This window comes from Oncorhynchus keta, chromosome 10 (genome assembly GCF_023373465.1).
Source record: "Oncorhynchus keta strain PuntledgeMale-10-30-2019 chromosome 10, Oket_V2, whole genome shotgun sequence".
NCBI lineage: Eukaryota > Metazoa > Chordata > Actinopteri > Salmoniformes > Salmonidae > Oncorhynchus > Oncorhynchus keta.
In genome coordinates, this window is record NC_068430.1 from 79,629,117 (window position 1) to 79,655,705 (window position 26,589).

The 26,589-nt window shown below is 43.0% G+C and overlaps 1 protein-coding gene across 2 annotated transcripts; it reads right to left on the reverse strand.

Moving 5' to 3' along the window:
* Positions 1 to 3,283: 3,283 nt before the first annotated feature.
* Positions 3,284 to 22,326, reverse strand: LOC127932466 (LITAF domain-containing protein-like). Of its 2 annotated transcripts, XM_052528128.1 has the most exons (4): positions 22,159 to 22,325; positions 19,582 to 19,677; positions 6,879 to 7,026; positions 3,284 to 3,980 (listed from the first exon to the last, which is right to left on the reverse strand). In XM_052528128.1, exons 1-4 carry the CDS (start codon positions 22,265 to 22,267, stop codon positions 3,875 to 3,877), a joined length of 459 nt encoding a protein of 152 aa, XP_052384088.1. In that variant the 5' UTR covers positions 22,268 to 22,325; the 3' UTR covers positions 3,284 to 3,874. The 2 variants fall into 2 exon arrangements, with proteins under 2 accessions (XP_052384088.1, XP_052384089.1); XM_052528129.1 differs by lacking the exon at positions 19,582 to 19,677 and having other exon boundaries at positions 22,159 to 22,326.
* Between the last annotated feature and the right edge of the window lie 4,263 nt (positions 22,327 to 26,589).

The window sequence follows — 26,589 nt, forward strand, 5'->3', positions numbered from 1 at the left end:
CCCACTGCCAGAAGTGCATTTACACTGGTCTTCCTCCATGCAGAGGTCAACAGTTCAGTATCCAGAGATTCCTCAACTTCTCTATCACTTTCACAATGCAATAATAAAGTATATAATCAGACCGGCCTTTAATGTTGGTTCCTTCCAACTGCAGCAGCTTTCAACGGTTTACATTTGACATGTTAGTCATTTAGCAGATGCTCTTATCCAGAGCGTTTTACTGGAGCAATTAGGGTTAAGTGACTTGCTCAAGGGCACATGGGCAGATTTGTCACCTAGTCATCTCAGGGATTCGAACCAACAACTTTTTGGTTACTGGTCCAATGCTCTTAACCGCTAGGCCACCTGCCACCCCCAAATATATTCATTCAATCAATCAACTGTTACAATCTCATATTAATAGTGGAATAATCCATCCACACTTTCTTGTCCTCTTCCACCCGACTGTCTCCTCCTGGCGGAAGGTTTTCGAGGACAGGTTAAAACACAGGCTGGCCAAGCACAGCAAAAGTAGTGCACTATATAGGGAATAGGGTGCAGGGTAAAGCCTCTTAGCAGAAACCTATAAACAGAGACCTATATTCAATACAAGGTGAAACATCTTCAGAAGAATCAAATCAAAGGGGGAAACCAGAAGGCAGCTAGAGCAGGTATGCTGAGAGGAGAGGAGGAGAAGGGAGGAGGAGGAGGAGGAGGGGAGGAAGAGCGGAGGAGAAGAGTCCTGAACACAGGTGAGTGTCAGGTCCACGTAACCACTGTCTCCTTAGTTTAGTGAGTGTCTTGGTCCAAAATGTCACCCTATTCCCTGTGTAGTGCACTACTTTAAACCAGAGTCCTATGGGCCCTAGTGCACTACATAGGGAATAGGGTGACATTTGGGGACTGAGACAGGACGTCACGTAACAGAGAAAATCCATGACTCAGCCGCATGCTGCTTTCTCCCACTGACACGGGGGTAATCCCCACTCTGTGTGTGTGTGTGTGTGTGTGTGTGTGTGTGTGTGTGTGTGTGTGTGTGTGTGTGTGTGTGTGTGTGTGTGTGTGTGTGTGTGTGTGTGAGAATAAGATTACATGGACATGGGGGACCTGGTCCTAGAACAGTACTCCTACCCTGAGACTGTTTATTAGTACAGCCCCTGTACTGTATTGAGAGAGTAGTTACCTGATCCTAGATCAGCACTCCTACCCTGAGACTGTTTAGTACTACAGCCCCTGTACTGTATTGAGAGAGTAGTTACCTGATCCTAGTTCAGCACTCCTACCCTGAGACTGTTTATTAGTACAGCCCCTGTACTGTACTGAGAGAGTTGTTACCTGGTCCTAGATCAGCACTCCTACCCTGAGACTGTTTATTAGTACAGCCCCTGTACTGTACTGAGAGAGTCGTTACCTGGTCCTAGATCAGCACTCCTACCCTGAGACTGTTTATTAGTACAGCCCCTGAGACTGTTTATTAGTACAGCCCCTGTACTGTACTGAGAGAGTCGTTACCTGGTCCTAGATCAGCACTCCTACCCTGAGACTGTTTATTAGTACAGCCCCTGAGACTGTTTATTAGTGCAGCCCCTGAGACTGTTTGTTAGTACAGCCCCTGAGACTGTTTATTAGTACAGCCCCTGAGACTGTTTATTAGTACAGCCCCTGAGACTGTTTATTAGTACAGCCCCTGAGACTGTTTATTAGTACAGCCCCTGAGACTGTTTATTAGTGCAGCCCCTGAGACTGTTTGTTAGTACAGCCCCTGAGACTGTTTATTAGTACAGCCCCTGAGACTGTTTATTAGTACAGCCCCTGAGACTGTTTATTAGTACAGCCCCTGAGACTGTTTATTAGTACAGCCCCTGAGACTGTTTATTAGTACAGCCCCTGAGACTGTTTATTAGTACAGCCCCTGAGACTGTTTGTTAGTACAGCCCCTGAGACTGTTTATTAGTACAGCCCCTGAGACTGTTTATTAGTGCAGCCCCTGAGACTGTTTATTAGTACAGCCCCTGAGACTGTTTATTAGTACAGCCCCTGAGACTGTTTATTAGTACAGCCCCTGAGACTGTTTATTAGTACAGCCCCTGAGACTGTTTATTAGTACAGCCCCTGAGACTGTTTGTTAGTACAGCCCCTGAGACTGTTTATTAGTACAGCCCCTGAGACTGTTTATTAGTACAGCCCCTGAGACTGTTTATTAGTACAGCCCCTGAGACTGTTTATTAGTACAGCCCCTGAGACTGTTTATTAGTACAGCCCCTGAGACTGTTTATTAGTACAGCCCCTGAGACTGTTTATTAGTACAGCCCCTGAGACTGTTTATTAGTACAGCCCCTGAGACTGTTTATTAGTACAGCCCCTGAGACTGTTTATTAGTACAGCCCCTGAGACTGTTTATTAGTACAGCCCCTGAGACTGTTTATTAGTACAGCCCCTGAGACTGTTTATTAGTACAGCCCCTGTACTGTACTGTACTGTACTGAGAGAGTAGTTAGGAGCAGTGGTGTTAATGACTAGACAATAGAGTTCTTAAAAGATGCCAGTAATAGAGGCTAAACATAGAAGGTTCCTGTCATCATCTCCAGTAGCACACACACACACACACACACACACACACACACACACACACACACACACACACACACACACACACACACTCGCCAGCAGTGCAGATTAGTGTGTCTAATAATGTCTCAACTAGCCTAGTAACAACACGATGACCTGAATGAATGGGGCCAGTGACGGACCACATACAGGCCCAGATCAGCCCAGTCCAGCTCTTCTACTCTGAGACTCTTAGTGAATACAGGCCCAGTCCAGCTCTTCTACTCTGAGACTCTTAGTGAATACAGGCCCAGTCCAGCTCTTCTACTCTGAGACTCTTAGTGAATACAGGCCCAGTCCAGCTCTTCTACTCTGAGACTCTTAGTGAATACAGGCCCAGTCCAGCTCTTCTACTCTGAGACTCTTAGTGAATACAGGCCCAGTCCAACTCTTCTACTCTGAGACTCTTAGTGAATACAGGCCCAGTCCAGCTCTTCTACTCTGAGACTCTTAGTGAATACAGGCCCAGATCAGCCCAGTCCAACTCTTCTACTCTGAGACTCTTAGTGAATACAGGCCCAGTCCAGCTCTTCTACTCTGAGACTCTTAGTGAATACAGGCCCAGATCAGTCCAGTCCAATCTAGCTACATCATTAACACCACTACAGGTGGTTTAGAGGTGGTGTGGTTCATGTGGAATAGCACCACCATGTGGAATGTGTGAGTGTGTGTTTCTGAAAAAAAATAATACAATGACCATTATTATTGAGATTATTAAAATAATTTAAAGTAAACAACCAATCAATAAACTTGACTGTTATTCATTGCAAAGAACAATGCGTTCTGTGTTAATTGAAACGCTTCATTTACAATCAGTATAAAACCTATTAAACGTGGTCTTGGCACGTACATGTGTCTGTCTGTCTACTCTTTAACCTGTTCCCCTTGATTAGGGGCAGGTTGTCATTTATTGGCATGAATCTTGCCCTGGAGGCAGCTCTGTAGAGGGGTCACTAGCTGGCACAGCCACAAAGTCATCAAATATAACCACACTGCTGACCATAATACCTAACCTTAACCTGAAATTAAGACCAAGAAGCACATTTTGATTTCATGAATTTTTACGATATAGTAAATGACTACTATAATAATACCCTGTCACACCTTCCCAGTAGATGAAAAGCTGGTACTGCAGCAGTGATTTCAGCGACAGACAGTAGGAGCCCATTGTCTTTCCAATCCTGGTGCATTAAACTGGGTTTGCAGTTTCCCTCAGAGGATCTACACTACTGGAATAGATTCATATAGGTAAGGATCACTTTGTGGCAGGTGTCTCATCTTGGTCTGTTCACATGCGTTTGTGGATGTGGATCACTGTCTTGCAGTTGGGGCAGTGGTGTTCTACGTCCTTACAGGAGTCAACACAGAATGGAATCCAAGAGAATATCATGCACCTAGAGAGAGGGGGGGGGACAAAGAGAGAGAGGTGGGGGGCAAAGAGAGAGAGGGGGGGACAAAGAGAGAGAGAGAGGGGGGGACAAAGAGAGAGAGAGAGAGAGAGAGGGGGGACAAAGAGAGAGAGAGAGAGAGGGGGACAAAGAGAGAGAGAGAGAGGGGGGACAAAGAGAGAGAGAGAGGGGGGGGGGACAAAGAGAGAGAGAGAGAGAGAGAGAGAGAGAGGGGGACAAAGAGAGAGAGAGAGAGAGAGAGAGAGAGGGGGGACAAAGAGAGAGAGAGAGAGAGAGAGAGGGGGGACAAAGAGAGAGAGAGAGGGGGGGGGGGACAAAGAGAGAGAGAGGGGGAGGGGGACAAAGAGAGAGGTATGTATTCCTGTATGTGTATGTGTGTATTCCTGTATGTGTATGTGTGTATTCCTGTATGTGTATGTGTATGTGTGTATTCCTGTATGTGTATGTGTATGTGTGTATTCCTGTATGTGTGTGTGTGTGTGTGTGTATTCCTGTATGTGCATGTGTATGTGTGTATTCCTGTATGTGTATGTGTATGTGTGTATTCCTGTATGTGTATGTGTATGTGTATGTGTGTATTCCTGTATGTGTATGTGTATGTGTGTATTCCTGTATGTGCATGTGTGTGTGTGTGTGTGTATTCCTGTATGTGCATGTGTATGTGTGTATTCCTGTATGTGCATGTGTATGTGTGTATTCCTGTATGTGTATGTGTGTGTGTGTATTCCTGTATGTGCATGTGTGTATTCCTGTATGTGTATGTGTATGTGTGTATTCCTGTATGTGCATGTGTGTGTGTATTCCTGTATGTGCATGTGTGTATTCCTGTATGTGTATGTGTGTATTCCTGTATGTGCATGTGTGTGTGTATTCCTGTATGTGCATGTGTGTATGTGTGTATTCCTGTATGTGTATGTGTATGTGTGTATTCCTGTATGTGCATGTGTGTATTCCTGTATGTGCATGTGTGTGTGTGTGTGTGTATTCCTGTATGTGCATGTGTATGTGTGTATTCCTGTATGTGTATGTGTATGTGTGTATTCCTGTATGTGTATGTGTATGTGTATGTGTGTATTCCTGTATGTGTATGTGTATGTGTGTATTCCTGTATGTGCATGTGTGTGTGTGTGTGTGTATTCCTGTATGTGCATGTGTATGTGTGTATTCCTGTATGTGCATGTGTATGTGTGTATTCCTGTATGTGTATGTGTGTGTGTGTATTCCTGTATGTGCATGTGTGTATTCCTGTATGTGTATGTGTATGTGTGTATTCCTGTATGTGCATGTGTGTGTGTATTCCTGTATGTGCATGTGTGTATTCCTGTATGTGTATGTGTATGTGTGTATTCCTGTATGTGCATGTGTGTGTGTATTCCTGTATGTGCATGTGTATGTGTGTATTCCTGTATGTGCATGTGTGTGTGTGTGTGTGTATTCCTGTATGTGTATGTGTATGTGTGTATTCCTGTATGTGTATGTGTATGTGTATGTGTGTATTCCTGTATGTGTATGTGTATGTGTGTATTCCTGTATGTGCATGTGTGTGTGTGTGTGTGTGTATTCCTGTATGTGCATGTGTATGTGTGTATTCCTGTATGTGCATGTGTATGTGTGTATTCCTGTATGTGTATGTGTGTGTGTGTATTCCTGTATGTGCATGTGTGTATTCCTGTATGTGTATGTGTATGTGTGTATTCCTGTATGTGTATGTGTATGTGTGTATTCCTGTATGTGCATGTGTGTATTCCTGTATGTGCATGTGTGTGTGTGTGTGTGTGTATTCCTGTATGTGCATGTGTATGTGTGTATTCCTGTATGTGCATGTGTATGTGTGTATACCTATATGTGTATGTGTGTGTGTGTATTCCTGTATGTGCATGTGTGTATTCCTGTATGTGTATGTGTATGTGTGTATTCCTGTATGTGCATGTGTGTATTCCTGTATGTGTATGTGTATGTGTGTATTCCTGTATGTGCATGTGTGTATTCCTGTATGTGCATGTGTGTGTGTGTGTGTGTATTCCTGTATGTGCATGTGTATGTGTGTATTCCTGTATGTGCATGTGTATGTGTGTATTCCTGTATGTGTATGTGTGTGTGTGTATTCCTGTATGTGCATGTGTGTATTCCTGTATGTGTATGTGTATGTGTGTATTCCTGTATGTGCATGTGTGTATTCCTGTATGTGTATGTGCATGTGTGTATTCCTGTATGTGTATGTGTGTATTCCTGTATGTGCATGTGTGTGTGTATTCCTGTATGTGCATGTGTGTATTCCTGTATGTGTATGTGTATGTGTGTATTCCTGTATGTGCATGTGTGTGTGTATTCCTGTATGTGCATGTGTATGTGTGTATTCCTGTATGTGCATGTGTGTGTGTGTGTGTGTATTCCTGTATGTGTATGTGTATGTGTGTATTCCTGTATGTGTATGTGTATGTGTATGTGTGTATTCCTGTATGTGTATGTGTATGTGTGTATTCCTGTATGTGCATGTGTATGTGTGTATTCCTGTATGTGCATGTGTATGTGTGTATTCCTGTATGTGTATGTGTGTGTGTGTATTCCTGTATGTGCATGTGTATGTGTGTATTCCTGTATGTGCATGTGCATGTGTGTATTCCTGTATGTGTATGTGTATGTGTGTATTCCTGTATGTGCATGTGTGTGTGTATTCCTGTATGTGCATGTGTGTATTCCTGTATGTGTATGTGTATGTGTATGTGTGTATTCCTGTATGTGCATGTGTGTGTGTGTGTATTCCTGTATGTGCATGTGTATGTGTGTATTCCTGTATGTGCATGTGTGTGTGTATTCCTGTATGTGCATGTGTGTGTGTGTGTATTCCTGTATGTGCATGTGTGTGTGTGTGTGTCAACTCACAGGAAGCAGAAGAGGGCTCCACAGATGAGCCAGGTGAGCAGTCCAGTGGTGTGTGTGGTCTCTGTCAGAACCGGGACCTGACAGTGGGGACACATCATCTGGCCGGGTACGTCTCTTAGCAGCGGCTGCTGTATCACCACCTGGGTTACTGCAGAGGGAGGAGAATACTGGTTAGAACCAGATAAAACTGGTCAGAACCACCACCTGGGTTACTGCAGAGGGAGGAGAATACTGGTTAGAACCAGATAGAACTGGTCAGAACCACCACCTGGGTTACTGCAGAGGGAGGAGAATACTGATTAGAACCAGATAGAACTGGTCAGAACCACCACCTGGGTTACTGCAGAGGGAGGAGAATACTGGTACCAGATAGAACTGGTCAGAACCACCACCTGGGTTACTGCAGAGGGAGGAGAATACTGGTACCAGATAGAACAGGACAGAACCACCACCTGGGTTACCGCAGAGGGAAGGAGGGAGGGAATACTGGCCAGAACCAGATAGAATCAGATATAACTGGATAGGACTGGACAGGACCATATAGAATCCCTTAGGATGAAGTAATACTACAGTAATACTGGACAGGACCATATAGAATCCCTTAGGATGGAGTAATACTACAGTAATACTGGACAGGATTGGACCATATAGGGGCGGCAGGGTAGCCTAGTGGTTAGAGCGTTGGCCTAGTAACCGAAAGGTTGCAAGCTCATATCCCCGAGTTGACAAGGTACAAATCTGTCGTTCTGCCACTGAACAAGGCAGTTAACCCACTGTTCCTAGGCCGTCATTGAAAACAAGAATTTGTTCTTAACTGACTTGCCCAGTTAAATAAAATAAAAATAAAAAATAGAACCCCTTAGGATGGAGTAATACTATAGTAATACTGAACAGGACAGGAACATATATAACCCATTAGGATGGAGTAATACTATAGTAATACTGGCCTGGACAGGAACATATATAACCCATTAGGATGGAGTAATACTATAGTAATACTGGACAGGACAGGAACATATATAACCCATTAGGATGGAGTAATACTATAGTAATACTGGACAGGACAGGACCATATATAACCCATTACGATGGAGTAATACTATAGTAATAATGGACAGGACAGGAACATATATAACCCATTAGGATGGAGTAATACTATAGTAATACTGGACAGGACAGGACCATATATAACCCATTAGGATGGAGTAATACTATAGTAATACTGGACAGGACAGGAACATATATAACCCATTAGGATGGAGTAATACTATAGTAATACTGGACAGGACAGGAACATATATAACCCATTAGGATGGAGAAATACTACAGTAATACTGGACAGGACAGGACAGGAACATATATAACCCATTAGGATGGAGTAATACTATAGTAATACTGGCCTGGACAGGAACATATATAACCCATTAGGATGGAGTAATACTATAGTAATATTGGACAGGACAGGAACATATATAACCCATTAGGATGGAGTAATACTATAGTAATCCTGGCCTGGACAGGAACATATATAACCCATTAGGATGGAGTAATACTATAGTAATGCTGGCCTGGACAGGACCATATATAACCCATTAGGATGAAGTAATACTATAGTAATACTGGACAGGACAGGAACATATATATATAACCCATTAGGATGGAGTAATACTATAGTAATACTGGATAGAACTGGACAGGAACATATATAACCCATTAGGATGGAGTAATACTATAGTAATACTGGACAGGACAGGAACATATATAACCCATTTGGATGAAGTAATACTATAGTAAACCTGGACAGGAACATATATAACCCATTAGGATGGAGTAATACTATAGTAATACTGGACAGGACAGGAACATATATAACCCATTAGGATGGAGTAATACTATAGTAATACTGGACAGGACAGGAACATATATAACCCATTAGGATGGAGTAATACTATAGTAATACTGGACAGGACAGGAACATATATAACCCATTAGGATGGAGTAATACTATAGTAATACTGGACAGGACAGGAACATATATAACCCATTAGGATGGAGTAATACTATAGTAATACTGGACAGGACAGGAACATATATAACCCATTAGGATGGAGTAATACTATAGTAATACTGGACAGGACAGGACAGGAACATATATAACCCATTAGGATGGAGTAATACTATAGTAATACTGGACAGGACAGGACAGGAACATATATAACCCATTAGGATGGAGTAATACTATAGTAATCCTGGCCTGGACAGGAACATATATAACCCATTAGGATGGAGTAATACTATAGTAATACTGGACAGGACAGGAACATATATAACCCATTAGGATGGAGTAATACTATAGTAATACTGGACAGGACAGGACCATATATAACCCATTAGGATGAAGTAATACTATAGTAATACTGGACAGGACAGGAACATATATATAACCCATTAGGATGGAGTAATACTATAGTAATACTGGATAGAACTGGACAGGAACATATATAACCCATTAGGATGGAGTAATACTATAGTAATACTGGACAGGACAGGACAGGACAGGAACATATATAACCCATTAGGATGGAGTAATACTATAGTAATACTGGACAGGACTGGACAGGACCATATATAACCCATTAGGATGGAGTAATACTATAGTAATACTGGACAGGACAGGAACATATATAACCCATTAGGATGGAGTAATACTATAGTAATGCTGGCCTGGACAGGAACATATATAACCCATTAGGATGAAGTAATACTATAGTAATACTGGACAGGACTGGACAGGACCATATATAACCCATTAGGATGGAGTAATACTATAGTAATACTGGACAGGACAGGACCATATATAACCCATTAGGATGGAGTAATACTATAGTAATACTGGACAGGACAGGAACATATATAACCCATTAGGATGGAGTAATACTATAGTAATACTGGACAGGACAGGAACATATATAACCCATTAGGATGGAGTAATACTATAGTAATACTGGACAGGACAGGAACATATATAACCCATTAGGATGAAGTAATACTATAGTAATACTGGACAGGACTGGACAGGACCATGTATAACCCATTAGGATGGAGTAATACTATAGTAATACTGGACAGGACAGGACCATATATAACCCATTAGGATGGAGTAATACTATAGTAATACTGGACAGGACAGGAACATATATAACCCATTAGGATGGAGTAATACTATAGTAATACTGGACAGGACAGGAACGTATATAACCCATTAGGATGGAGTAATACTATAGTAATACTGGACAGGACAGGAACATATATAACCCATTAGGATGGAGTAATACTATAGTAATACTGGACAGGACAGGAACATATATAACCCATTAGGATGGAGTAATACTATAGTAATACTGGACAGGACAGGAACATATATAACCCATTAGGATGGAGTAATACTATAGTAATCCTGGCCTGGACAGGAACATATATAACCCATTAGGATGGAGTAATACTATAGTAATACTGGACAGGACAGGAACATATATAACCCATTAGGATGGAGTAATACTATAGTAATACTGGACAGGACAGGACCATATATAACCCATTAGGATGAAGTAATACTATAGTAATACTGGACAGGACAGGAACATATATATAACCCATTAGGATGGAGTAATACTATAGTAATACTGGATAGAACTGGACAGGAACATATATAACCCATTAGGATGGAGTAATACTATAGTAATACTGGACAGGACAGGACAGGACAGGAACATATATAACCCATTAGGATGGAGTAATACTGGACAGGACTGGACAGGACCATATATAACCCATTAGTATGGAGTAATACTATAGTAATACTGGACAGGACAGGAACATATATAACCCATTAGGATGGAGTAATACTATAGTAATGCTGGCCTGGACAGGAACATATATAACCCATTAGGATGAAGTAATACTATAGTAATACTGGACAGGACTGGACAGGACCATATATAACCCATTAGGATGGAGTAATACTATAGTAATACTGGACAGGACAGGACCATATATAACCCATTAGGATGGAGTAATACTATAGTAATACTGGACAGGACAGGAACATATATAACCCATTAGGATGGAGTAATACTATAGTAATACTGGACAGGACAGGAACATATATAACCCATTAGGATGGAGTAATACTATAGTAATACTGGACAGGACAGGAACATATATAACCCATTAGGATGGAGAAATACTACAGTAATACTGGACAGGACAGGACAGGAACATATATAACCCATTAGGATGGAGTAATACTATAGTAATACTGGCCTGGACAGGAACATATATAACCCATTAGGATGGAGTAATACTATAGTAATATTGGACAGGACAGGAACATATATAACCCATTAGGATGGAGTAATACTATAGTAATCCTGGCCTGGACAGGAACATATATAACCCATTAGGATGGAGTAATACTATAGTAATGCTGGCCTGGACAGGACCATATATAACCCATTAGGATGAAGTAATACTATAGTAATACTGGACAGGACAGGAATATATATATAACCCATTAGGATGGAGTAATACTATAGTAATACTGGATAGAACTGGACAGGAACATATATAACCCATTAGGATGGAGTAATACTATAGTAATACTGGACAGGACAGGAACATATATAACCCATTTGGATGAAGTAATACTATAGTAAACCTGGACAGGAACATATATAACCCATTAGGATGGAGTAATACTATAGTAATACTGGACAGGACAGGAACATATATAACCCATTAGGATGGAGTAATACTATAGTAATACTGGACAGGACAGGAACATATATAACCCATTAGGATGGAGTAATACTATAGTAATACTGGACAGGACAGGAACATATATAACCCATTAGGATGGAGTAATACTATAGTAATACTGGACAGGACAGGAACATATATAACCCATTAGGATGGAGTAATACTATAGTAATACTGGACAGGACAGGAACATATATAACCCATTAGGAGGTAATATGGGACAGGACAGGTATATAACCCATTAGGATGGAGTAATACTATAGTAATACTGGACAGGACAGGAACATATATAACCCATTAGGATGGAGTAATACTATAGTAATACTGGACAGGACAGGACAGGAACATATATAACCCATTAGGATGGAGTAATACTATAGTAATACTGGCCTGGACAGGAACATATATAACCCATTAGGATGGAGTAATACTATAGTAATACTGGACAGGACAGGAACATATATAACCCATTAGGATGGAGTAATACTATAGTAATACTGGACAGGACAGGACCATATATAACCCATTAGGATGAAGTAATACTATAGTAATACTGGACAGGACAGGAACATATATATAACCCATTAGGATGGAGTAATACTATAGTAATACTGGATAGAACTGGACAGGAACATATATAACCCATTAGGATGGAGTAATACTATAGTAATACTGGACAGGACAGGACAGGACAGGAACATATATAACCCATTAGGATGGAGTAATACTATAGTAATACTGGACAGGACTGGACAGGACCATATATAACCCATTAGGATGGAGTAATACTATAGTAATACTGGACAGGACAGGAACATATATAACCCATTAGGATGGAGTAATACTATAGTAATGCTGGCCTGGACAGGAACATATATAACCCATTAGGATGAAGTAATACTATAGTAATACTGGACAGGACTGGACAGGACCATATATAACCCATTAGGATGGAGTAATACTATAGTAATACTGGACAGGACAGGACCATATATAACCCATTAGGATGGAGTAATACTATAGTAATACTGGACAGGACAGGAACATATATAACCCATTAGGATGGAGTAATACTATAGTAATACTGGACAGGACAGGAACATATATAACCCATTAGGATGGAGTAATACTATAGTAATACTGGACAGGACAGGAACATATATAACCCATTAGGATGAAGTAATACTATAGTAATACTGGACAGGACTGGACAGGACCATGTATAACCCATTAGGATGGAGTAATACTATAGTAATACTGGACAGGACAGGACCATATATAACCCATTAGGATGGAGTAATACTATAGTAATACTGGACAGGACAGGAACATATATAACCCATTAGGATGGAGTAATACTATAGTAATACTGGACAGGACAGGAACGTATATAACCCATTAGGATGGAGTAATACTATAGTAATACTGGACAGGACAGGAACATATATAACCCATTAGGATGGAGTAATACTATAGTAATACTGGACAGGACAGGAACATATATAACCCATTAGGATGGAGTAATACTATAGTAATCCTGGCCTGGACAGGAACATATATAACCCATTAGGATGGAGTAATACTATAGTAATACTGGACAGGACAGGAACATATATAACCCATTAGGATGGAGTAATACTATAGTAATACTGGACAGGACAGGACCATATATAACCCATTAGGATGAAGTAATACTATAGTAATACTGGACAGGACAGGAACATATATATAACCCATTAGGATGGAGTAATACTATAGTAATACTGGACAGGACAGGACAGGACAGGAACATATATAACCCATTAGGATGGAGTAATACTGGACAGGACTGGACAGGACCATATATAACCCATTAGGATGGAGTAATACTATAGTAATACTGGACAGGACAGGAACATATATAACCCATTAGGATGGAGTAATACTATAGTAATGCTGGCCTGGACAGGAACATATATAACCCATTAGGATGAAGTAATACTATAGTAATACTGGACAGGACTGGACAGGACCATATATAACCCATTAGGATGGAGTAATACTATAGTAATACTGGACAGGACAGGACCATATATAACCCATTAGGATGGAGTAATACTATAGTAATACTGGACAGGACAGGAACATATATAACCCATTAGGATGGAGTAATACTATAGTAATACTGGACAGGACAGGAACATATATAACCCATTAGGATGGAGTAATACTATAGTAATACTGGACAGGACAGGACCATATATAACCCATTAGGATGAAGTAATACTATAGTAATACTGGACAGGACAGGAACATATATAACCCATTAGGATGAAGTAATACTATAGTAATACTGGACAGGACTGGACAGGACCATATATAACCCATTAGGATGGAGTAATACTATAGTAATACTGGACAGGACAGGACCATATATAACCCATTAGGGTGGAGTAATACTATAGTAATACTGGACAGGACAGGAACATATATAACCCATTTGGATGAAGTAATACTATAGTAATACTGGACAGGAACATATATAACCCATTAGGATGGAGTAATACTATAGTAATACTGGACAGGACAGGAACATATATAACCCATTAGGATGGAGTAATACTATAGTAATACTGGACAGGACAGGAACATATATAACCCATTAGGATGGAGTAATACTATAGTAATACTGGACAGGACAGGAAAATATATAACCCATTAGGATGGAGTAATACTATAGTAATACTGGACAGGACAGGAACATATATAACCCATTAGGATGGAGTAATACTATAGTAATACTGGACAGGACAGGACAGGAACATATATAACCCATTAGGATGGAGTAATACTATAGTAATACTATAGTAATACTGGACAGGACAGGAACATATATAACCCATTAGGATGGAGTAATACTATAGTAATACTGGACAGGACAGGAACATATATAACCCATTATGATGGAGTAATACTGGACAGGACAGGAACATATATAACCCATTAGGATGGAGTAATACTATAGTAATACTGGACAGGACAGGATCATATATAACCCATTAGGATGGAGTAATACTATAGTAATACTGGACAGGACAGGAACATATATAACCCATTAGGATGGAGTAATACTATAGTAATACTATAGTAATACTGGACAGGACAGGACAGGAACATATATAACCCATTAGGATGGAGTAATACTATAGTAATACTGGACAGGACAGGAACATATATAACCCATTAGGATGGAGTAATACTATAGTAATACTGGACAGGACAGGAACATATATAACCCATTAGGATGGAGTAATACTGGACAGGACAGGAACATATATAACCCATTAGGATGGAGTAATACTATAGTAATACTGGACAGGACAGGACAGGAACATATATAACCCATTAGGATGGAGTAATACTATAGTAATACTATAGTAATACTGGAGAGAACTGCTACTACAACGACCCCCCCAAAAATGTACCGCTTCTTTTTTTTTACTCTCCTCCTCCACATGGGTCGATGATTAGAAACCATCACCACGACTACCTTATGTCCTGTCAGAGGGGTTGCTAAGGCCAGGCGTTGGTAAAGTCAGGATATCTAGCCAACACCCTGTGTGTACAGCTGTTCACTTTCTCTCCACCTGGGGAACTGGGAACAACTAATTAAGGAACCCATTTAGTTTTCGTGTGTGTGTGTGTGTGTGTGTGTGTGTGAGGTGAGTCGACATGTATACTTATGTAAATGTGACATTTCTGTATTTCATTTTCAATAAATTAGCACACTTGTGTGCATCCTCTAGCTCCACAATGAAATAGGGTGCAGGCCAGGCAGCAGGCTGTTAGCCAGCCTGCCAGCATAGTGGAGTCTGCCACTAGCACAGTCAGTGTAGTCAGTTCAGCTATCCCCATTGAGACCGTGTCTGTGCCTCGACCCAGGTTGGGAAAAACTAAACATGGCGGTGTTGGCCTTAGCAATCTCACTAGGATAAAGACCTCCTCCATTCCTGTCATTATTGAAAGAGATCATGATACCTCACATCTCAAAATAGGGCTACTTAATGTTAGATCCCTCACTTCAAAGGCAATTGTAGTCAATGAACTAATCACTGATCATAATCTTGATGTGATTGGCCTGACTGAAACATGGCTTAAGCCTGATGAATTTACTGTGTTAAATGAGGCCTCATGCAGTTGCACCCCTAAAAACTAAAAACATTTATCATAAGAAACTAGCTCCCTGGTACACAGAAAATACCTGAGCTCTGAAGCAAGCTTCCAGAAAATTGGAACGGAAATGGCGCCACACCAAACTGGAAGTCTTCCGACTTGTGTAACGGTTTTCGAGGTGTGAAGGAGAGTCGGACCAAAATGCAGCGGGTAGATTGCGATCCATGTTTTAATAAACAAACGTAACACGAATCTAAATACAAACACTACAAAAACCAATAAACGTAGCGAAACCCAAAACAGCCTATACTTGAATACACTAACACATAGACAGGAACAAGGACACTAAGGACAATCACCCACAACAAACTCAAAGAATATGGCTGCCTAAATATGGTTCCCAATCAGAGACAACGATAAACACCTGCCTCTGATTGAGAACCACTCCAGACAGCCATAGACTCTGCTAGATCACCCCACTAGCTACAATCCCAATATATACCAAAACCCCAAGACAAAACACACCACAATACAAAAACCCCATGCCACACCCTGGCCTGACACAAACATGAAGATAAACACAAAATACTTCGACCAGGGCGTGACACCTTGTGTTAACCTGGATCATCCTATTTTTCCAACTTAATTGAGGAAAATAAGAACAATCCGAAATTCCTTTTTGATACTGTCGCAAAGCTAACTAAAAAGCAGCATTACCCAAGAGAGGATGGCTTTCACTTCAGCAGTGATAAATTCATGAACTTCTTTGAGGAAAAGATCATGATTATTAGAAAGCAAATTACGGACTCCTCTTTAAATCTGCGTATTCCTTCAAAGCTCAGTTGTCCTGAGTCTGCACAACTCTGCCAGGACCTAGGATCAAGAGAGACGCTCAAGTGTTTTAGTACTATATCTCTTGACACAATGATGAAAATAATCATGGCCTCTAAACTTTCAAGCTGCATACTGGACCCTATTACTAAACTGCTGAAAGAGCTGCTTCCTGTGTGTGGCCCTCCTATGTTGAACAAAATAAACGGCTCTCTATCCACCGGATGTGTACCAAACTCACTAAAAGTGGCAGTAATAAAGCCTCTCTTGAAAAAGGCAAACCTTGACCCAGAAAATATAAAAAACTATCGGCCTATATCGAATCTTCCATTCCTCTCAAAATGTTTAGAAACGGCTGTTGCGCAGACACTCACTGCCTTCCTGAAGACAAACAATGTATACGAAATGCTTCAGTCTGGTTTTAGACCCCATCATAGCACTGAGACTGCACTTGTGAAGGTGGTAAATTACCCTTTAATGGCATCAGACCGAGGCTCTGCATCTGTCACACGGACAAGTTCTGGCCTGGTTTAGATCTTATCTGTCGGAAAGATATCAGTTTGTCTCTGTGAATGGTTTGTCCTCTGACAAATCAACTGTAAATTTCGGTGTTCCTCAAGGTTCCGTTTTAGGACCACTATTGTTTTCACTATATATTTTATCTCTTGGGGATGTCATTCAAAAACATAATGTTAACTTTCACTGCTATGCGGATGACACACATCTGTACATTTCAATGAAACATGGTGAAGCCCCAAAATTGCCCTCGCTAGAAGCATGTGTTTCAGACATAAGGAAGTGGATGCCTGCAAACGTTCTACTTTTAAACTCAGACAAAACAGAGATGCTTGTTCTAGGTCCCAAGAAACAAAGAGATCTTCTGTTGAATCTGACAATTAATCTTAATGGTTGTACAGTCGTCTCAAATAAAACTGTGAAGGACCTCGGCGTTACTCTGGACCCTGATCTCTCTTTTGAAGAACATATCAAGACTGTTTCAAGGACAGCTTTTTTCCATCTACGTAACATTGCAAAAATCAGAAACTTTCTGTCCAAAAATGATGCAGAAAAATTAATCCATGCTTTTGTCACTTCTATGTTAGACTACTGCAATGCTCTACTTTCCGGCTACCTGGATAAAGCACTAAATAAACTTCAGTTCGTGCTAAATACGGCTGCTAGAATCCTGACTAGAACCTAAAAATTGTATCATATTACTCCAGTGCTAGCCTCCCTACACTGGCTTCCTGTCAAGGCAAGGGCTGATTTCAAGGTTTTACTGCTAACCTACAATGCATTACATGGGCTTGCTCCTACCTATCTCTCTGATTTGGTCCTGCCGTACATACCTTCACAAGACGCAGGCCTCCTAATTGTCCCTAGAATTTCTAAGCAAACAGCTGGAGGCAGGGCTTTCTCCTACAGAGCTCCATTTTTATGGAATGGTCTGCCTACCCATGTGAGAGACGCAAACTTGGTCTCAACCTTTAAGCTTTACTGAAGACTCATCTCTTCAGTGGGTCATATGATTGAGTGTAGTCTGGCCCAGGAGTGTGAAGGTGAACGGAAAGGCTCTGGAGCAACGAACCGCCCTTGCTGTCTCTGCCTGGCCCGTTCCCCTCTTTCCACTGGGATTCTCTGCCTCTAACCCTATTACAGGGGCTGAGTCACTGGCTTACTAGGGCTCTTTCATACCGTCCCTAGGAGGGGTGTGTCACTTGAGTGGGTTGAGTCACTGATGTGATCTTCCTGTCTGGGTTGGCGCCCCCCCTTGGGTTGTGCCGTGGTCTTTGTGGGCTATACTCGACCTTGTCTCAGGATGGTAAGTTGATGGTTGAAGATATCCCTCTAGTGGTGTGGGGGCTGTGCTTTGGCAAAGTGGGTGGGGTTATATCCTTCCTGTTTGGCCCTGTCCGGGGGTGTCCTCGGATGGGGCCACAGTGTCTCCTGACCCCTCCTGTCTCAGCCTCCAGTATTTATGCTGCAGTAGTTTATGTGTCGGGGGGCTAGGGTCAGTTTGTTATATCTGGAGTACTTCTCCTGTCCTATCCGGTGTCCTGTGTGAATTTAAGTATGCTCTCTCTAATTCTCTCTTTCTCTCTTTCTTTCTCTCTCTCGGAGGACCTGAGCCCTAGGACCATGCCTCAGGACTACCTGACATGATGACTCCTCGCTGTCCCCAGTCCACCTGGCCGTGCTGCTGCTCCAGTTTCAACTGTTCTGCCTGTGATTATTATTATTTGACCATGCTGGTCATTTATGAACATTTGAACATCTTGGCCATGTTCTGTTATACTCTCCACCTGGCACAGCCAGAAGAGGACTGGCCACCCCACATAGCCTGGTTCCTCTCTAGGTTTCTTCCTAGGTTTTGGCCTTTCTAGGGAGTTTTTCCTAGCCACCGTGCTTCTACACCTGCATTGCTTGCTGTTTGGGGTTTTAGGCTGGGTTTCTGTACAGCACGTTGAGATATCAGCTGATGTACGAAGGGCTATATAAATACATTTGATTTGATTTGATTTTGATTTGATCTGGCACAGTTAACCTGGCTTTGTTTACTTCACTCACAAACTCGCTAGCTAGCCGTCAAAACCGAGACTCTGTCTTCACAACGTTGTGTCTACAGTCTGCTGGTCGGAAGGGACTGTAACCCCGAATCATCAGACAAATTACTTTTGTTATTGTGAGAATTTAGAAAAATGATTGAAAATATAATTTCATTTTTAATTTGGCTTTTCATAACAGCTATTTTGATTAAATATCACATCACTGTGTGTGTGTGTGTGTGTGTGTGTGTGTGTGTGTGTGTGTGTGTGTGTGTGTGTGTGTGTGTGTGTGTGTGTGTGTGTGTGTGTGTGTGTGTGTGTGTGTGTGTGTGTGTGTGTGTGTGTGTGTGACTCACCCCCAGGGGTGTTTCTAGGTTGTGCCATGCTGTATTGGGGAGGTGGTGGGTACATGCCGGCTTGGGGAGGTGGTGGGTACATGCCGGCTTGGGGACCTGATAAATAAGGGATAGATAAATACATCAATAAATTAATTGAACAGAAACCATCTTGCATAATGTACCACAACCCAGGGATACAGAGTGGTTGGACAGCATAATGTACCACCACACAGGGATACAGAGTGGTTGGATAGCATAATGTACCACAACCCAGGAATACAGAGTGGTTGGCCAGCATAATGTACCACAACCCAGGAATACAGAGTGGTTGGCCAGCATAATGTACCACAACCCAGGAATACAGAGTGGTTGGCCAGCATAATGTACCACAACCCAGGGATACAGAGTGGTTGGTCAGCATAATGTACCACAACCCAGGGATACAGAGTGGTTGGTCAGCATAATGTACCACAACCCAGGGATACAGAGTGGTTGGCCAGCATAATGTACCACAACCCAGGGATACAGAGTGGTTGGTCAGCATAATGTACCACAACCCAGGGATACAGAGTGGTTGGCCAGCATAATGTACCACAACCCAGGAATACAGAGTGGTTGGACAGCATAATGTACCACAACCCAGGGATACAGAGTGGTTGGACAGCATAATGTACCACCACACAGGGATACAGAGTGGTTGGACAGCATAATGTACCACAACCCAGGGATACAGAGTGGTTGGACAGCATAATGTACCACCACACAGGGATACAGAGTGGTTGGACAGCATAATGTACCACAACCCAGGAATACAGAGTGGTTGGCCAGCATAATGTACCACAACCCAGGAATACAGAGTGGTTGGCCAGCATAATGTACCACAACCCAGGAATACAGAGTGGTTGGCCAGCATAATGTACCACAACCCAGGGATACAGAGTGGTTGGCCAGCATAATGTACCACAACCCAGGGATACAGAGTGGTTGGTCAGCATAATGTACCACAACCCAGGGATACAGAGTGGTTGGTCAGCATAATGTACCACAACCCAGGGATACAGAGTGGTTGGCCAGCATAATGTACCACAACCCAGGGATACAGAGTGGTTGGTCAGCATAATGTACCACAACCCAGGGATACAGAGTGGTTGGCCAGCATAATGTACCACAACCCAGGAATACAGAGTGGTTGGTCAGCATAATGTACCACAACCCAGGGATACAGAGTGGTTGGCCAGCATAATGTACCACAACTCAGGGATACAGAGTGGTTGGCCAGCATAATGTACCACAACCCAGGGATACAGAGTGGTTGGTCAGCATAATGTACCACCACACAGGGATACAGAGTGGTTGGACAGCATAATGTACCACCACACAGGGATACAGAGTGGTTGGACAGCATAATGTACCACAACCCAGGGATACAGAGTGGTTGGCCAGCATAATGTACCACCACACAGGGATACAGAGTGGTTGGCCAGCATAATGTACCACCACACAGGGATACAGAGTGGTTTGCCAGCATAATGTACCACCACACAGGGATACAGAGTGGTTGGCCAGCATAATGTACCACCACACAGGGATACAGAGTGGTTGGCCAGCATAATGTACCACCACACAGGGATACAGAGTGGTTGGACAGCATAATGTACCACAACCCAGGGATACAGAGTGGTTGGCCAGCATAATGTACCACCACACAGGGATACAGAGTGGTTGGACAGCATAATGTACCACAACCCAGGGATACAGAGGGGTTGGCCAGCATTATGTGGACACAACCTCAGGGATACAGAGTGGTTGGCCAGCATTATGGGGACACAACCCCAGGGATACAGAGTGGTTGGCCAGCATTATGGGAACACAAACCCAGGGATACAGAGTGGTTGGCCAGCATTATGGAGACACAAACCCAGGGATACAGAGTGGTTGGCCAGCATTATGGAGACACAAACCCAGGGATACAGAGTGGTTGGCCAGCATAATGTACCACCACACAGGGATACAGAGTGGTTGGCCAGCATAATGTACCACCACACATGGATACAGAGTGGTTGGACAGCATAATGTACCACAACCCAGGGATACAGATTGGTTGGCCAGCATTATGGGAACACAAACCCAGGGATACAGAGTGGTTGGCCAGCATTATGGAGACACAAACCCAGGGATACAGATTGGATGGCCAGCATTATGGGAACACAAACCCAGGGATACAGAGTGGTTGGCCAACATTATGGGGACACAACCCCAGGGATACAGATTGGATGGCCAGCATTATGGGAACACAAACCCAGGGATACAGAGTGGTTGGCCAGCATTATGGGAACACAAACCCAGGGATACAATGATGCTCATGACATCTATGGCTATCGTGACACACTTCCAAAACGCTTAATGAAAACACTATTGAAGGGAGATGCTGTCCAGTAACATTTTAATTTACATGAAGAGTAAGATTTCCTGAACACAGAATAAACCTAGTCCTGGTCTGAAAAGCATGCTCAACGGAGAATCTCTATTGAAATAGCTATTTAGTCTAAGGCTTAAACTGTCCCTAAGAGTATCAGTGTAGATCTGGTCTCTCACCTCCCTGGAAGTCAGGCTGGGGGGGGTAGGCTCCACCCTTGTCACCTCCCTGGAAGCCAGGCTGGGGGGGGGATCCATACTGACCTCTATACTGCTGACCATTCTCCATACTGTCGGTGTAGGGGAGTGTCGCCCTAGGTTGAAGACATCCAGGTTAACACAACATAATAATTTCATCCGGAAGTGTTTGAGAGAGAGAGAGAGAGAGAGGGGAGGGGGAGAGATATATATGGGGGGGGCACAGAGTTGAGAGAGGAGGGGGTAAGGTAGTGAGAAAGAGAGGGGAGAGAGAGAGGGGGGGGGGAGAGATATATATGGGGGGGCACAGAGTTGAGAGAGGAGGAGGTAAGGTAGTGAGAAAGAGAGGGGAGAGAGAGAGAGAGGGGAGGGGGAGAGATATATATGGGGGGGCACAGAGTTGAGAGAGGAGGGGGTAAGGTAGTGAGAAAGAGAGGAGAGAGAGAGAGAGAGAGAGAGGGGAGGGGGAGAGATATATATGGGGGGGGGGGCACAGAGTTGAGAGAGGAGGGGGTAAGGTAGTGGGGAAGAGAGGGGAGAGAGAGAGAGAGGGGAGGGGGAGAGATATATATGGGGGCACAGAGTTGAGAGAGGAGGGGGTAAGGTAGTGAGAAAGAGAGGGGGGAGAGAGAGAGAGATAGGGGGAGCAGAGAGAGAGATAGGGGGAGCAGAGAGAGAGATAGGGGGAGCAGAGAGAGAGATAGGGGGAGCAGAGAGAGAGAGATAGGGGGAGCAGAGAGAGAGATATGGGGGGCAGAGAGAGAGAGATAGGGGGAGCAGAGAGAGAGAGGGGGAGCAGAGAGAGAGAGGGGGAGCAGAGAGAGATAGGGGGAGCAGAGAGAGAGAGATAGGGGGAGCAGAGAGAGAGATAGGGGGAGCAGAGAGAGAGAGATAGGGGGAGCAGAGAGAGAGATAGGGGGAGCAGAGAGAGAGATAGGGGGAGCAGAGAGAGAGATAGGGTAGCAGAGAGAGAGAGATAGGGGGAGCAGAGAGAGAGATAGGGGGAGCAGAGAGAGATAGGGGGAGCAGAGAGAGAGATGGGGGAGCAGAGAGAGAGATAGGGGGAGCAGAGAGAGAGAGATAGGGGGAGCAGAGAGAGAGATAGGGGGAGCAGAGAGAGAGATAGGGGGAGCAGAGAGAGAGAGATAGGGGAGCAGAGAGAGAGAGAGAGATATAGGGGAGCAGAGAGAGAGATAGGGGGAGCAGAGAGAGAGAGATAGGGGAGCAGAGAGAGAGAGATAGGGGAGCAGAGAGAGAGATAGGGGAGCAGAGAGAGAGATATAGGGGAGCAGAGAGAGAGATAGGGGGAGCAGATAGAGAGATAGGGGGAGCAGAGAGAGAGAGATAGGGGGAGCAGAGAGAGAGATAGGGGGAGCAGAGAGAGAGATAGGGGGAGCAGAGAGAGAGATAGGGTAGCAGAGAGAGAGAGATAGGGGGAGCAGAGAGAGAGATAGGGGGAGCAGAGAGAGATAGGGGGAGCAGAGAGAGAGATGGGGGAGCAGAGAGAGAGATATAGGGGAGCAGAGAGAGAGAGATATAGGGGAGCAGAGAGAGAGAGATAGGGGGAGCAGAGAGAGAGAGAGAGGGGGAGCAGAGAGAGAGAGATAGGGGGAGCAGAGGGGCGAGAGGTGAGTGAGGGAGAAAGAGAGGGGGAGCAGAGAGAGAGAGAGAGATAGGGGGAGCAGAGAGAGAGAGATAGGGGGAGCAGAGAGAGAGGGGGAGCCGGGGAGAGATAGGGGGAGCAGAGAGAGAGAGATAGAGGGGCAAGAGGTGAGTGAGGGAGAAAGAGAGGGGGAGCAGAGAGAGAGAGAGAGAGATGGGGAGCAGAGAGAGAGAGAGAGATAGGGGGAGCAGAGGGGAGAGAGGTGAGGGAGTGAGAAAGAGAGGGGAAGAGGGAGGGAGAGGGGGCAAGCAGTGAAGAACAAACACCATTGTAAATACAACCCATGTTTATTTATTTTCCCTTTTGTACTTTAACCATTTGCACATTTATTTCTCTTTTGTTAATTATCTACTTTACTTGCATTGGCAATGTTAACATATGTTTCCATGCCAATAAAGCCCTTTGTATTGAATTAAATTGAGAGAGAGTGGTAGGGGAAAAAGAGAAGACAGGTGGGAGAGAGATAAAGGGAGCAGAGAGAAATAGGGAGATAGCGAACACAGTGTCAGAATCTCAATGGGGTCCTCTCTACTCTCTCTGCTCTCTCTCTCCTCCTCTCATTCTCCTCCAATGGGTTTTGAGAAGGAGGCGAAGAGAGAGGACGCGAGGAGCATGCAATTGAGATTCTCCCAGTGAGCGTCATTTATGACAGCACTATTACTAATAAACCTTCAGCAAACATCACATGATGTACCCAGCCCATGATCAGAACCATATAAATGCTCTCCGTCCTTAAAGGGGACATATAGTTAACATCACATGATGTACCCAGCCCATGATGCTCTCTGTCCTTAAAGGGGACATATAGTTAACATCACATGATGTACCCAGCCCATGATCAGAACCATATAAATGCTCTCCGTCCTTAAAGGGGACATATAGTTAACATCACATGATGTACCCAGCCCATGATGCTCTCTGTCCTTAAAGGGGACATATAGTTAACATCACATGATGTACCCAGCCCATGATCAGAACCATATAAATGCTCTCCGTCCTTAAAGGGGACATATAGTTAACATCACATGATGTACCCAGCCCATGATGCTCTCCGTCCTTAAAGGGGACATATAGTTAACATCACATGATGTACCCAGCCCATGATCAGAACCATATAAATGCTCTCCGTCCTTAAAGGGGACATATAGTTAACATCACATGATGTACCCAGCCCATGATGCTCTCCGTCCTTAAAGGGGACATATAGTTAACATCACATGATGTACCCAGCCCATGATCAGAACCATATAAATGCTCTCCGTCCTTAAAGGGGACATATAGTTAACATCACATGATGTACCCAGCCCATGATGCTCTCCGTCCTTAAAGGGGACATATAGTTAACATCACATGATGTACCCAGCCCATGATCAGAACCATATAAATGCTCTCCGTCCTTAAAGGGGACATATAGTTAACATCACATGATGTACCCAGCCCATGATGCTCTCCGTCCTTAAAGGGGACATATAGTTAACATCACCAGAACGTAACACTTCTCTTGCAGAAAAAAAACATAAACTTGGTCCATGTTCAAAATCAATTAATTTGCAATGTACTATTAAATTAGTTGAAGTTAGTTAGAAAACCTTTAAGCGTCCCTCCACAATGACACATCAGCTGACAATACTAAATACAGTTTCTAATGCCATATTATGGACCAATCAGATGGAGTTTTGAGAAACCGTAGTCAGTCATAGGCAACCACAGTGCAGTATGTCATCTGGAATCAGCTATAATACATCACATGATCTAAACATAATTGATCTACGTGGTCTCCATGAGGAAACAGGTCTTCTGACCTCAATGGGACTTCCTGGTTCAATTAAGGTTCAATAAATAAATATAAATTCCAACTTCATGATTCATACTAACCTTGTACTATAAAACAATCTGTTTAATCTTTACTAACAGTGACCAGGTCAGTCTTGAGAACATATTTTATAACAATCTGAACGTAATAAGGAAATGCAGAGGTTATATAACTCCTCTCTATCTATGGGTGTGTCCTAAATGGTCCCCTATTCCCTAGGTTCTGTTACATACAGTCGTGGCCAAAAGTTTTGAGAATGACACAAACATTACATTTCACAAAGTCTTCTGCCTCAGTTTGTATGATGGCAACTTGCATATACTTCCTTACTTTCCTTGTCTCCTTTCCTTACTTTGTTGTCTTCCTTCCTTTAACCTGTCTTCCTCCATATTGTTTCCACCGTTCCTATCTCCTCAAATCAGTTTGTATTACCAGAAGGAAAGGAAACAAGGAGAGGAATGTACAATCCTAGCCAAAAGTTGAGAATGACACAAATATTAATTTTCACAAAGTCTGCTGCTTCAGTTTGTATGATGGCAATTTACATATACTCCAGAATGTTATGAAGAGTGATCAGATGAATTGCAATTAATTGCAAAGTCCCTCTCTGCCATGCAAATGAACTGAATCCCCCAAAAACATTTCCACTGCATTTCAGCCCTGCCACAAAAGGGCCAGCTGACATCATGTCAGTGATTCTCTCGTCAACACAGGTGTGAGTGTTGACGAGGACATGGCTGGAGATCACTCTGTCATGCTGATTGAGTTTGAATAACAGACTGGAAGCTTCAAAAGGAGGTTGGTGCTTGAAATCATTGTTCTTCCTCTGTCAATCATGGTTACCTTCACAGGCAAGGATATTGCTGCCAGTAAGATTGCACATAAATCAACCATTTATCGGATCATCAAGAACTTCAAGGAGAGCGGTTCAATGGTT